Source organism: Rhopalosiphum maidis, chromosome 3, assembly GCF_003676215.2.
Source record: "Rhopalosiphum maidis isolate BTI-1 chromosome 3, ASM367621v3, whole genome shotgun sequence".
NCBI lineage: Eukaryota > Metazoa > Arthropoda > Insecta > Hemiptera > Aphididae > Rhopalosiphum > Rhopalosiphum maidis.
Window position 1 is genome coordinate 769,511 of NC_040879.1, and position 15,874 is coordinate 785,384.

At 29.0% G+C, this 15,874-nt stretch overlaps 1 protein-coding gene and 1 pseudogene across 1 annotated transcript; one reads left to right on the forward strand and one right to left on the reverse strand.

Annotated features, from left to right (window-relative positions):
* The first annotated feature begins 644 nt into the window (after positions 1-644).
* On the forward strand, positions 645-11,332 carry LOC113558582 (forkhead box protein O1-like). The gene is made up of 4 exons (XM_026964077.2): positions 645-1,392; positions 2,589-2,739; positions 10,137-10,444; positions 11,104-11,332. The coding sequence occupies exons 1-4, from the start codon at positions 645-647 to the stop codon at positions 11,241-11,243; spliced, it is 1,347 nt and encodes a 448-aa protein (XP_026819878.1). The 3' UTR covers positions 11,244-11,332.
* A 300-nt stretch (positions 11,333-11,632) lies between these two features.
* On the reverse strand, positions 11,633-15,569 carry LOC113556004 (annotated as a pseudogene).
* Positions 15,570-15,874: the final 305 nt, after the last annotated feature.

Here is a 15,874-nt window from a genome sequence, read left to right on the forward strand (position 1 = left end):
CTTGTGGGAACTGCCATCCCGAGTGACATAGTTACGTTGTAGTATTTCAAAAATTATGAGTAGGCACTTAATAATATGTATTATATTTAAAATAATGTGAAATTAAAAAAATGAAATCAAGAACTTTCAGTTTTAATTTTTCTCACATTGACAGCAAAGTTTAAATTTTGGTGGGGGGAGGGAAATTACTTTTCCCCTGGGTGCAAAATGTATGTTTATATTATAAATGCGCGGCACTGATAACATATATTGTACCTACACATTTTATTATTATCCATCATTAAAAACGTACTACATAGAGTACACACACTAAACGCGACTACAACTTACCACAACGTGATGTACGTCTGCGTATATATAAGCTCCGCCCCGGCGCCACGGACCCGTCGGTTGGCCGACGCGAGAAGCTACATGCTCCCTGCGGCCGTCCACCGATGGGCGCCCCTCCCTCCGAAAGGGTCGCGCACGGCAATTTCACATAAACAAATTACACGACTCGTTGTTTTACTATTATTATCACAATCATCATCATCGGCCGCGGAACACATTATAATATTGTACAACTCGTCTATGCGCGGAACTACCCGTGCGCACGGCATTTCCGCACCGACCGCCGTCTAGCGCTACGCACCGATCGACCACCCATGTCGTTGTCGTCGTCTTCGTCAACCGCGGTCACTCAGCCCAGCCCGCTGTCGGACGGACTGTGTTCGTTGGTGTTGTCCAAGAGGTACCTGTCGTGCGCCAGACCGCCGCACGTGTACAAGCTGGAACGCGAGAACAATCTGCTGGACGGCGGCGGTGGCGGCGGCGGAGGAATCTGCGAAGACTCGTCCGCAGTCGCCGCCGACTGTTGGCCGTCCACCGCCTGGGTATCGCCGCCGACCGCGTCCGCCGCGGTGCACGCCCGCTACGAGCCTTCCGACGTGTTCACGCCGCTGGTGTTCGAAGAGATGCAACCGTCGCCGTCACCGCCGTCGCAGATGTCCATGTGGTTACGGCCTGTGGAACGTTACAATCAGCCGCAGTCGCAGCCACCGCCGCCGCCGCCGCCGCCGTCGCATCATCACGTGCAGTCGGCGTCCGGCGCGGGCAATACGCTGCAGCAAAGACGCCCGTTACAGCACCTGCCACCGCCAGCACAATCGTCGCTGCAGCCGCCCGCCAAGACCGTGTCGGCCGCCGAACCGCAAAACCAAAACGGCAACAAGCCCGGCGACTTGAGTTGGCTGGTCAACTTTCAGGTGGCGTCCATATTCGAACCCACCTGTAACGGCGGTACCGCCACCGGTGGAAATGGTGCTGGTCCAGGAGTTAATGTCATGGACACCGAATGGCCGGAGCCAGAGACGCTGAAACAGAAAAAAAAATCCACCAAATTAGATCAGAAACGTGAGTATATTTTTTACCGGACATATGACCGAAAATACAAAATAAAACATTCAGGGTGAAAATTGTGCGTCTATATAGGTGTCCCAAAATCGTACTAATATTATTATTATCAGTGGCGGCGCCAGATATTTTTTATTGGAGGGACAATATCGGGCCAAATTTTTTTCTGGTGGTGCATTTATGTATGACTACTCCTACTCGATCACCCATTAATTTGTTTATACCATATTTCCAGGAAAGTATTGCTTAAAATGTATTGCTTAATATGTTATATTTTTAAATAAATAATCAAAAATTTACCTATTAGATTATTATCACAAATCTACTACAGTAAAACTTCAAATTCCTTCCGTTTTCTCTTATTTGTATGTAACAATACATATCTTTTTATTTTTTAATGTATGAAATTTTAGAAAGTGTTTAGTTGGTAAATGATAATTTAGTTTTAGGCGTTTTAGCCCCTAATTATGACTTTCTAGACTGTTCTATATCATCGTATTTCGTGAATTTTAAGAGATGCTATAGATATGTATATTCCACGCCATCACCTTTAAAGTTTTAACTATGATTATTTTTTCAATGGTTAATCACATTTTTTAATTTAAATCTCATGTTAATGGTTATGCATAAACCATTAACATGAGATTTAATAAATCATTAATATTATAGGTTATCAGAATAAATACCTAGACTATATAAGTCTTATTCTCTAATTATGGTTATATATATAGTTTACTCTTACAAGATTATTAATACTATAGTCTATAATATTATCTATACTTACCTTAAAGAAAAATATCTTATAGTAGTTCATTAAAACAGCGGTTCTCAAACTGTGATACGCCTACTACTAGTGGTTCGCGAAAAACTACATGGTGGTACGCGGGGGGGGCGTTTTTGAATAATAAACTCATTCAATATTATATCATTCATATCTTATTTTAAAAAACTAATAAATAAAAAATAATTATACTGTAGTTGTTGTATTTTACTGCCTTATTATTTAAAAAAAATGTATTTAACTGTACAATTTGGATTTTGGATCGTTCAATTTTTAGTCATTAGTGGTACGCGACTGATAGATAATATACCTAAATGGTACGTAAAAAAAAAAGTTTGAGAACCGCTGCATTAAAATAATATTATTTGAAAATCAAGTATAAATATTAAGTTCATATTTAATCAAATTGTTTTAGCTTCGTCCAAAATAAGCCGAAAACCATATAGAATGCCACCTTCGAGGTTAGATAAAGCCAACAAACCTGGATACACCTACACAGAAATGATTCATCAAGCCTTAATAGAAAAAAAAGAACTACCAGTAGCAGAAATCTATCAATGGATATCGTAAGTATAAATAATTGTATTTTATACTATCGATAAGATAAATGTTAAATTAAATATCATAATTCCTAATCATTTGACAATTTATAATTTATTGATAATAATTTTATATGTCAAATTAACTTAATTAAAATGTAAAATATCCTTGAATTTTCTTTTTTTTAAATCGTTACCTACTGTTGCACAACATGTAAGCACTCAGCACTTCAGTAGGTATATTGGAAACAGCCGACTGTTTAGTGTAAATTTAACATAATAAGTACACTCGGACACTCTTGATAAAAAATCATTAAAATTATGTAAATATAATTTCAATATAATACCCATAGAAATATAGAATACTCAACCCCTGTCTTATAACATATTACATAATAATAATATAATAAAATATCAACATATTAATTAGATATCTATATATATTATTAAATCATTGTGTGATCTGCATTCTGCAGTGATTATAAAAAGTAAACTCTTTTCATTCATGTTAACATGTCTTCACCACAATATTTATGTTCAATATTGTCCCACGTGTTTATTATGTAAATATTTTACTTGCATTGCGTAGTCATCAATTGACAACCACAACAGTTAAAACTCCCACACCCGTATATTTACAATAACGTCTCTCGAGCGTGCTAACACCAATTTTACGGTTCAGTGGCGAGGAATCGCTGTTTATGTATCGCGTGACATTATGAGAACAAATATGAAGGTACGTAATATGCATACGATAGACAAGTGCATTTAGGGCTGTGTGCCTGCAAGGTTAAAATACTTAAAATAAAAATGAGGTTTAAACTACAAAGTATAGCACCCAAGAGTATGACAATATATTTTAATTTATAAAATAATAAATAATAATATTTTAAATTTCTAAGTCTTATATGCAGTGGGTCTAGGTAAAAATAATCAAAAAATTAATTTTTTTAATTTTTAATAAATGCAATTTACTTATAGTAAACAAATTTTTTTTAAAGTTTTATAAGTTATAACTCCAAATGTTTAAATGAAATAGCATTATTTCTAGCTTGTAAAATACCTATAGGTATACCTATTACCTATTAATATATAAAATACTAAATAATAATAAAATTTCAATATGTTGCAATATGTGGCTGAATGACTATTCAAATTTCAAACTGATGGTGTATCGTGTATATTATTAATTTTATAAATTTAAATTCCAAAAGTATATTTTAGTGTAAATAAAATAGACGTTATTATATATCATTGATTTTGACATGTTGAATAATCGTAGAATAAAATTTACTTTTTTGTTGTTTTATCTAATCAGCTATATTTGACACTATGGCTATTGCTCTGGGTAGGATTAAACAAAAATACGTGTAAAGACAATGACTTTATCTACATTTTACTATCCTAATTTTTCGTGAATATAAATCAAAAATTAAAATATTATTGATAATATCGATTAATGATTATCTATACTATTGTGTATTTGTGTGCATACATACCGAATTAACTAGTCACATTGATGTTACTCGATAACTAACTTATTATTAAATGATTAACCAAAAAAATAAAAATGTTTATGTTTTGATTAAGGTTAGATAAAAAAAAAATGCTATCTGGCACCTTTGAACAACATGTCACCCGACATTTAGAGCTATAGTATCTATAACAGTTAATTCGGTACTGCTAATCGCTATAATAAGTTATGTACTTACTTTTAAATTATTATATGATAATATATTAACATATACTAAATAATAAATATATATTATATTATATTATATTGTATTTTAATACGACGAGTAAAATTCGAGTATATTATTTAGATATTTAAATCGATTATTATAAATTATAATTTCCCATGACCCACACCCTCAAGTTAATATTAGCAAAAAATACTTCTCCTTTAGTTTCACTTCACCTGTCTATAAATTTCCCTTGCCACGTGTTAGTGTTTCCTGTGTAAAACTGTTTTGGATAAGGGGGTTATAAGGGTTAATAATGGTTTCTGTCTATTTGCTTCCGTAATCAACCGGCCGTGAAACTTTTTACCTATTCTCACCCTGATATATATAGATGATATTATACACAATAATGACGATTATAATTTTATTTAAATTATATCGTTTAAAGCCTATATATATCTAATATGTATTATTAGGTTGGTATATTATATTATATATAGTGTAAAAATAACCACATACATCGATGGATTTTTACTGCAAGGTTTGATTGCACTTATTTAAAAAAATATTTTTCCATACAATTTAGATTTAAATGCATTTTGTTATATTTAAAAATAAAAATTCACAACAAATACTTTGGAGTAAACTTTTACTAAATAATAACATAATGACACGCCACATAAACTATACACAAATTAAATTAAATTACCACCTATATTTAGACTTTTTCTCATTAAAAATCTAAACTAATACTCTTTGCAAACTACTTCCGAATCTTATATAGCCTATATATTTGAATTTACAACATACAAATTTGAGGGTGTCAAACTTAAAATATAAAAATAAACCAAAACAAAATCTTCTGACGATTGCGAATGATACGAAATGCACCATTTTATCATTCAAATTAAATCTTATTCACCTTACATCCAAGCTTAGGTACAAATTTACATTATATATTATACATTTTCACAAAATTTTTATTTCAACCAATTACTGGCAATACCCCAAAGATATTGAAAAAAAAACTTGTGTCGTGACTATTTGTAAGTCGTAATCTAATCAGTTACGAGTATAATAGTAACTAAATATATCTATTATTTTCTATCCATTTTATCTAAAATTATATCCTAAGAATGCATTATACTATATTTTAAAATTTCATACACTAATAAATACATAAAATCAATTATATTTAGAGTCCAGAACTTGTTGTAATTGCATTTGATTTTATTATGTTCCATAATAATACTTTATAGTTAATGTTCATTGTCCATCTTCACAGAAATTCGATTCATGAAAATATGAAATATAGAATATAATGGTATCCAAAACTTTTGCTTTAACTTGTAATTTTAGGAAATTTTGTATTTTACGGTCATTCTTATAAAATATATTGCATTTTCGTTAATTTTTAGATATATTCAATACCCACCTTAAATATAAAATATATAACTTAAATTTATATGGAAATCGAAATGATAAAATAATTTTTCTAATTTTTTATACATTTGATTACCTAACCATTAAATTTCTTTTTTTCCTTAATTGGTCATAAAAAGCATACCTACCTTCAACTTTTATACAAGTCATTCAAGATTCAAATAATATTATTTTACTTGTTAGTTGTTTTATACCAAAAGAAAACTCCGTTATAGATAAATTGTATTTACAAACTTGTGAGATAATTAATCACTGACTTATGTCAATGGAAATTGTATAATAGTTTTTATATATTAGAGTGCTAAACAGTGTGTTTAAAGTCTTCCATTTTCACATGCGAATTATTAACTTTAAGGTACCTAAAATTTAATTTTTATATATTTTTCGTTTAAAAGTAGGTATTTAAATCCGAATACAATATTTAATCGATGAACAAGATATTTTTATTAAATTATGTTTCTTAATTTATTTTAATAATTATATTATAGTAAAATTGTAATTTTGTGTTTTATTTTTAATTGTAGATAATAGATTATTCTTTGTGCATTTTATAAAAACATTTTTGTGTCTTCAAGTTCTAAACCCTAGTGCCTTGTGCATATGCCATACATACTAAAGATAATATCTACATGATACATGACTATTCATATTTCATATAGAATAACTATATGATTGCTGACGATATCTGACCACAAATGTAGATTTTTTTTTTATTCTTCAATGCGACCAGTTTTGAAATAAAAAAAATGATTTTGTTTATGAGTATAGCGTGTGTATGTTACCTATGAGTGAAAATAACTCACCCCTACACACGTTTATTGTATTCGTACCACCTTGGTACCAGGCACCCATTTGTGTTTCTTATAGAAATTAAAGAAATAAGGTTAACTTTACCGAAGTCACGGTCCCCTTTTAAACTTGCAGTTTGATATTATCCTATAACAATAGAGACCAGTAGACCATACCAATAATATTTGTAATTCTAATATAATTTCGACAATTCGACGTAGATCGTACAATTTATCAGATTACAAATATTAACATTTATCTGTTCAAATATTTGTATTAATATGACTATAAATTTATACTTAACTACCTATACCTGTTAAATATAATAGCTACCAATAGATCATATTTTTGTTAAACATATAAATAAGAAAATTTTTGGTTAATCGAATAGATATTCTAAATTACCTAATAGGGACTTAACTACTAACTAGTAACTTGTATTTTAGATTCTAATTTCTAGATGAGGAATGTAGGTAGATATTGATAGTTTTACAAATTATATGTGATTATTTTTGTCTATTATTATGTTTTGGAGCAGAAAAAACTTCAATTATCCACGTCTAATGAAAAATTTGATTTAACTAGTACCTACCTAGGAAGATTACAAAAATAAAATCTCCAATAGCGATAACTTCCTACTTTTTTCATTGATATGGAAAAGCTATTTGAAAACAGTAGAAATTAGTACAAAACAATAGATACTATATTAGGTACCTACTACTACATAGTATATGAAGTTGACATTTTAATAAAATATATTTTATATTAGCATTTTCTTTACATACTTAATCAAACTGTCAAAATATTTATATTGTTTTTTTAGCTATTTATACCATGTATTTATTATTATCATTATACATCAGTATATTAGCATTGACTTTTAAGTTTTAATACGATATTATTGATCTGATACTCTTTTTATTTCAGCTTTTACAGCCTACGTATAGAGTATTTATGGATTGCATTACACTTCTTTACCTATTTCAGTCTTTGATCTTCTATTATTGACCTTTGAAAAATGTCGGTAAAATCTCATTTCACCCGTGTAGATTCCAAGGCGACTATTGAGGCTTTTTTTTATTCCGTTTTCTAGTTTACGTTTTATTTATTATACATTTTTAACTTTGAAACAAGGTCAGCCCATTATATTATTGTACTTTTCAAATAAGCATTAATAAATGCATTTTGGAAATAATTGATAAATTTCTTATAATTTGTTTGTCTGTTAAATTCTCTGTAGGTAGTCTCTTTATAGGAATATAGGATCATCCGACCATTCAGCGTAGCATTATTTTTTTCTTCGTCTCCTTTGGCTTTAGTCGCTGACTAGGTTTCTCAACCACACGTCAATATTGGACGTATGATATTATATTGTAGTAATTAATAATAAAATATAGATGTGCGTCATAATGTGATAATATTTACATATGTATCTAGTACCTGTACCACATTAATTCATTTATTTTACGGGTTACGAGTATTGCATAGTTATCAGTTATGACTAATAGTTGTATAAATAAACTAAATAAACTAGTATCAAAAAATATAATATTCATTTCAATTTTAATATGTTCATTACGCCTTATTAAGTGCGAAAATATTATTGAAAAGTTTATTTAATTAATAATAATGGTTAACAATTGCAAAATGTATTATATTTGACGTTAAGCCGTTAAGGGGGAGGGTAAGGGAAAATGCCCAGTATTGCCCCCTCATCGAAAGCCCATGCGTGCATGTATAATTATTAATAAATAATGTGACTATAATATATTTATAATATAATAATATAATATATAATATATTCATATTTTGGAAATATATCTTAACGATTAGGTACCTACGCTACGGCTCTACCCAAAAACCAGTGTCATAAGCAACGCGTATAAAATAATACGATCATGTTTATACCTTAGGACACCAATTGCATCTAAGTATTGTGATTGATGTATTATCTATTACAGTAACCTAGGTACTCTATTATTACTACGGTTACCTACTTGCAATACTTGCATAACTTAAATAACTATTTTACCTCAATTCGGATTAGCTTACTCACTGAGTTATATGTATGTAAACGGCTGTCATGGTTAGTATAATATCAATTTGGTTGATCTAAAACGGTTCAGTTAATTCACATTTAAAATGCATGTTAGAAATAACTCCGAAAATATAAAATAAATAATTTACCTATATTACGTTTTGTTATAAGGACGTTTGGTGCACGGCTACCGGGGACTGTATTCTCATTACCTATATTGATTATAATTTATAAGTCATTTAATCCAAAAATGTTTTTATAATTATTTTTAAAGTAATTTCTTCAGTAGATACTTAATATTTAAATAGCAAGGAAATAGTACTATGTTTAGAAATTAATTCAATATTAGTTTATTATTTTTTGGTTAGGTATTTAATTATTTTTTACTGTTTAAAAATTAACTATAATATAATGCTAATATGGTATAGCACTATAGCTATTAATTCAAAGGGACCAAATATCCTAACTTTATAATTGCCACAAACTCTTGAGTATTGACGCATAACACTCAAACGGTCTGTGTACCGTGATAGGTAAGTATATATAATCGAAACTTATTACAGTATTACACAGTCACATCAGAGCAAGTTATCCGGTTATTTTATTTCAAATATTATTCGTCAATAGATATGCAACTATAACTGTTTAAATGAAATAGATATTAGGTACTAAAATGTATGATGATTATTTAGAAACTACTTTTTAATATTTTCTAATCATTATTAGTACGCTATGACGCCTATTTCACGAAGTTTTAAACGACATTGTTGTATTCCTGTCTTAGCGTAGGCAACTACAGACATAAACGATCATGATTGTACCTATACCTATTATTATATTATAGCACCGAATTAAAATCACTGGATAGACTGCTTAGACGCATATTATAATCGTAGAACATTTTTTTTGCGGTTGACTAGAAGATAATCAAATAGTTTGTTGGTAGTAATTAGTAAGTATAGGTATCTACTCGTATTATTTAAGTATTTAACATTTGACTATGGAAAGTTCATTGTTCAAGTTTGAAGTTTGAAGTTATTAATGTAGTATCGTGTATAGTGTGATAGATACCTAAGTGACTAGTAGGTACCTACCTATATTATTATATTAAAAAATATTTGAAATAAATTAAATACTTAAAATACTAATATTAAGTAACAAGTTATACATTCAAATCTACATATCTACATTCATGCCAGTAGAAAAATAATTTATACCTATTTTGTATTTTAATAACATATTAATTCCTATTACTTTTACACAAACATACTTGTTTACATAAATCTGGGTTTTAATATATTAAAATATAAGTGTTTTTTTTAAAGAAATATTTTAGAAAATAGTTAGGTAATAGATAAATTTTAGGTTCTTTATAAAATCATCTTCAAACTTAAGTTAAGAATAATCAAAACAAAATAACTATACATATTTTAAATATTATTATGGTTTTAAAATATATATTTATTTTGCAGAAGTCATTTTCCGTATTTCCGCGAAGACGATGAACGTTGGAAAAATTCTGTGCGTCACAATTTGTCCATTAATCCTAATTTCAGAAAAGGTAGAAAATCTCAAGGCGCTGGACATTATTGGCGGCTGTGCAACATTGAAGAGAGTTTGGGCCAACGAGAATATTCCATGGCTACTGAAGACGACACATCTTCGCCACAAGAGTCATCAGAATTAGAACAAGCTTGCAAATATTTAGAAGGGGAGTTACAACGAGATAGTTTGGAAGATGTAAAAATGATTCAAAATATCAACACAGAATTAGAGAATGGTATGTTTTTTGGTGTCTAGTCAACGAACAAATTGTATAACTAAATATTATTTAATAAATATTAATCTTAACACTCGATTAAGTTAAAATCAAAATGTGTATAAGTGCCACTTTGTACAGTACAATATTTTGTTGGCATTTTATTTAATTTATTTTTAAACAGATCTACTATATTTTAAATGTATAGTACGTATTAAAATACAAAATAATTAACACAAAATTAATACGTTATGTATAATTTGTATTGTCTTTATTAACTAATAATATTCAATTATTCCTAATAAGTTCATTCAGTCATAACTTATTTTTTAAAAATTATAACTGAAGCAAATTATTTGTTTATTTACTTAGCAAATAGCAATATATATATTTTTCATTTGGATAAAATGTTTTAGTTATAAAACATAGTTTAGGAATTATGTTTATACAAAACAACTTACTTCTAAGAATATTATAGTAATTTCATGAAGTTTCAAATGTTTAAGATTTCAAGTACATAGTTTGTGGTTATCATTTTAAAATTGATGTTGACACCAAAGTAAAAATAATTATGTTATTGTTTTTTAATGTATTTGTTATTTAATTACAATTTTATTTTATTTTATTATGTTGTAGTAAAGAATAAAAGTCAATTTTATACATTTTTGTTTTTGTTTCAGAAATATATACCAATTCGTTTTTGATTTCCAGTCCATCAAAGTACGTAAACGAACAAATCAGTTTATCAAATAATGATTTTCATTCATACAGTGAAAACCTGTTGGAGGAGTCCATTGACTTTCAATATTACAATTTATAAATCTTCCAGCTCAAACTATCTTGGTTTCAAAAATTCCAAATTTTTTACATATATATATATATATATTTAAGACTGACCAACAGGTGACCTTTTTATAAAACTAATTTTACTACACGATTGATTAATTCCATCAATCCAGACACTCGAATTTGTTCAGTTTGCGTTTATGAAGCTTTTTTTTTGTTACCATTATAATGTAAAAACATTTTTGATCATCCTGATTCTAGTCAATTATTTATTATTTCAAATAACTTGCTTACTTTTTTTTTTTTTTTTTATATATATAGCAAAATACACTTATTATTGAATAGATTTAAATATAATTATTGAAAAGCATTTTTTTTTTTTTTTAAATAGATACTAAGATGTTTAAATTAATATCTCGTAAATAGTATTTCATATTTTTATATATTATAAAAAAAAAATGTATATAAAAAACATGTGAATTAAAACAACCTGATGTGTTTGGAGTTAGTTTGTTATGAATATTATTAAATAAATTTAAGATAGTTAGAAATTAACAGTGACCACGATCTTCAACTCGTTGTCTTGGTGCAGCTTTAATGATACAATCAACACGTAAAATCATTTCAGCAGCCTCAGCTGCAGACACTAGTACTTGTCTTTTGACAACAAAGGACTCAGTTATTCCAATTTCTCGCATACATCCTAAAGTGCCTTTCTCCATATCTAAAAAAAACGTTTAACATAATATAATACTAGAAAATTAAATATCATAAGATAACTTACCAAGACCCATTGTAGTCTTTCCAAGAGCATGATTAGCTCTCAATTCATTGACAAGCTGTGCAGAATCTAAACCAGCATTATCGGCAATAGTGGTGGGCAAAGATTGTAAAGCCCGTGAAAATGCCTCCATGGCTACTGCTTCTTTTCCAGGTGTCTTAGCAGCTACAGCACTTACTGCATTTGCCATTAGCATTTCACTGCAACCACCACCATACACAATGGTTGGCTCTCTCACAGTGGATGATAATACACATAAGGCATCATGCAAAGAACGGTCAGCTTCATCAATAATTTGTTCGGTCGCACCACGAATTACGATGGTGCATGCTTCACCAAGAGCTACGCCAGAGAAACGTAACAATGTGCTTTCTCCAATCATTGTTTCTTCGATAAGTTTACATGTACCCAACTTGGCTATTGCAGGAGAATCGAATGTTGACAGAATCTCACCACCAGTTACTAAGGCTAATCGTTCAATACCATCAAAATCAGCATGTTCAATAGCCATAATACCAGCATCAGCAAAAAGTTGTTCAGGATAGTTGTAGATCAATTGTCTGAAATAAAACAATAAATTAACCTAACTTATAAATTAAAACTTAGAATTGAAGACTTTAGTTTTATTTCATTTTTACACGTAAAAGGTTATTTACCAGTCTATTTTCAAAATACTTTAAGGGGCCACTACTCCAGCATTTTTTTCTCCGTCTATCTCCCACATAATATAGGAACAAAGATACTCCGTATTTCCACGATTACGACTTTTTGATTCAATTTAGAGCAAAAGCACCAATTATATATTTTATAAAAAAAAGTATATCCTGTGCATTGACCATATAGGTTTTTAAATATTTACAATTTTGAATAAATTATTAATAATTAAAAATAATTGAAATTATTTTAAATTAAAACATGCTTATATTTATAAAAATATTAAAAATCTATCCGGTCAATGCATAGGAAATAGTTTTTTTTATTATTTACGTAATAGATGCTTTTGTCCTAAACTGAAGCAGAGTTGTAATCATGGAAATACGGAGTATCTTTGTTTCTATATTATGTGGGAGATAGACAGAAAAAACAAATGTTGGTGTAGCAGTTCCTAAGTTATTTTATGAATTTTTCTTACTCCATTGAGGAATACTATATTAAGTAATTATCAAACAATCAAAAAAATACCAACCTAACCTTACAGAACTCTTGCATACAAATATTTTTTCAGAGCCCCAAAAATCAAGAAAGTTAATTTGAGACAATAATTCATAAAAATTATGTAAATTGGTAATGAATAACTTTTTAATTTTTAAAATAGTATACACATAATAATACAAAATAAATAAACATAAATAATAATTATGTCAGCGATATCCAATGAGTAATAACTGAAAAATTATTAGAACTTTGTAAATTGTAGATAAGTTAACAAAATTATCATACATGTAAAATGAACAAAAAAAAAACCAAACTTGTAGTATCTAATCTTATTTTTAAATATGACACAAAATACGCAGGTTTATTAATAGTTTAAACGTTTACAAGTTTTTAAATAATATTGAATATCAATTTAATAATATTTGAATTTTATTTATATAGATGTGACCAAGAGCGCCTAAACTTCTTTTGCAGAGTGTTGGGGCTTAGCAGAGCACAGTATAAAATACAGTTATCATATAGAATTATTTTTCCACAATTAATTTATTCCGTGAAAAAAAATCATAGCTGCATTATTATTATATTATAAGACAATTTTATATTACCTGTTAATGAAAACATTACATTCATGAGAAAGTATTTTTCCTATTTTATCTTTCATTTTTTCTTTTTCTGCTAATTCAAGCTCAGCCACTTTGGCCATAGAATCAACTTTAATACGAGAACCAAATACTTTAATTTTATCAGTATCCATAGGAGTATTGGCAATAAGTATACGTGCATTTTCAATACGTTTAGGCTGATGTTGGCCCGGTTTTTTGTCAAGAAGAAAACCTATTTAAATTAAAGTCAATTAATAATTATTATGTTTTATTCAATTATGTTTGTACTTACCTTCATCTAAAAATGAATCTTCTAAACATCCACCTTTCAGCTTAATAATCTGTATGGCTGATAAATTACCAGAACCTTTTAGACGCAAAATTGCATCAACAGACAATTTAGCGAAATGTTCTTTATGCTGAGATAAAATTTTGAACTTAAAGTTGTACGAGCAATATTCAGTAAATCTTCACGGAATTTAGCATCATTTTTACTATTGTCCATTGTAGAAGCTTGTAAAGCTTCATGTGCAATGGTTGTAGCTTTTCTCCATCCGGATATAATTACTTGAGGGTGAATTTTTTGATCAACCAATTTTTCTGCTTCTCGTAATAATTCAGCAGCTAAACAAAGGATATAACATCAGTCTTATAATTAAATTATTACAAGTAGGACTTGAATAAAAAAAAAATAAGGAGGAATACAAAAATGTACCTAATGTATAATATAGTCTTAAAGACTTATGAAGTTAAATGTTTTTTAATTCAAGCAACAAAACTTGTCATAAATTAGGTAGTTAATAATTTATATTTTTATAATCTTATAAATTTATAAACATATTGCAAAATGTAAATTTAATTGTTATTAATGAATTATAATTTTTAAAAAGAATTACATACAGCCCTAAAATAACTAACACATTAGACAGCCTTAAAATTTATCAATTATCAGTTAATTATATATTAATTATTATTTTCAGCTATTGAGATAAAAAATTAATAGTTTTGACAAGAAAGTAAGACTCTAAATATTATAAAACAGAAGTTGAAACATCATATGTTATTCGTAAATTAAATTCATAATCAATTTTTTATATTTAAGTATTCAAATACCTAACAACAAGTTTTGTTAACATTAAAGATTCATTCAATTATACATAAATTTATGAATTAAATCATAAATATAAAAAATATAAATTATATTACCTAGAACAGTAACAGATGTGGTACCGTCTCCGACCTCGCCATCTTGAACCTTAGACATATCAACTAATATTTTAGCAGCTGGATTATCAACTCCAATATTTTTCAAAATTGTTGCACCATCGTTGGTGACTTCAACTTTGGCATCCATTCCTCCGCGGCCGGCTGATATGAGTATCTTGTCCATTCCTTTTGGACCCAATGTGCTTTTGACCAAATCACCAATGGCGATGGCTCCAATAAAACTGGACAAGCGTGCATTTTCACCTTTGTCTTCTTCAGCTTGATTTTTTAGAATACGTACTGGATTTAAAGAAACCTTTATTGGAAGAAAATAACCAAATAATATTACTAAGTACTCTTAAAAAAACGCCTACATAAAACACTAGTTTTGGTAGGTTAAGTGAACACACGAAACAATAAACATTGTTACTTACCATTTTGGCGATCTGTAGAATAATGTTAATACTATACAACGAATAGAAACTATGCCGGAATAACGGCTATTTTGATTTTAGAAAAATATCAAAAACTCAGTACTTTAATAATTGTTCACTAATATACAAAATCACAACGAGGTATTACAAATTGTAATAATGTATGGTCGACCGGTGGTGGGTGGTTTACTGCATTTGGTTGGTTTAGCTTTAGTTTATCACTGCATCATTATCAAAGATTGTAGATGGTCACGGATACCAACTTAACATAGCAATGTATAGTACCGGGAAATTTGAAAACAAAACGCGCCATTTTTAAATTAATATACATATTGGCTTCCGGAGACTACGATTTGACCGATTCGAAGATAAGATCTAAATTAGATTTCTTCATATTTGTTGGTAATTTATCTGTTCTATTTTATATGATATTATAGCGACCGTCTATGATAACTGGTGACTGACCATCATCTAAGCATACATTGCA

What these genes read in the sequence shown, in the direction of transcription:
- LOC113558582 (XM_026964077.2), top strand. Translation starts at nt 645, where the DNA reads ATGTCGTTGTCGTCGTCTTCGTCAACCGCGGTCACTCAGCCCAGCCCG. An exon ending in CACCAAATTAGATCAGAAAC is followed by an intron (nt 1,393 to 2,588) that starts GTGAGTATATTT and finishes AAATTGTTTTAG; the next exon opens with CTTCGTCCAAAATAAGCCGA. An exon ending in GAAATCTATCAATGGATATC is followed by an intron (nt 2,740 to 10,136) that starts GTAAGTATAAAT and finishes TTTATTTTGCAG; the next exon opens with AAGTCATTTTCCGTATTTCC.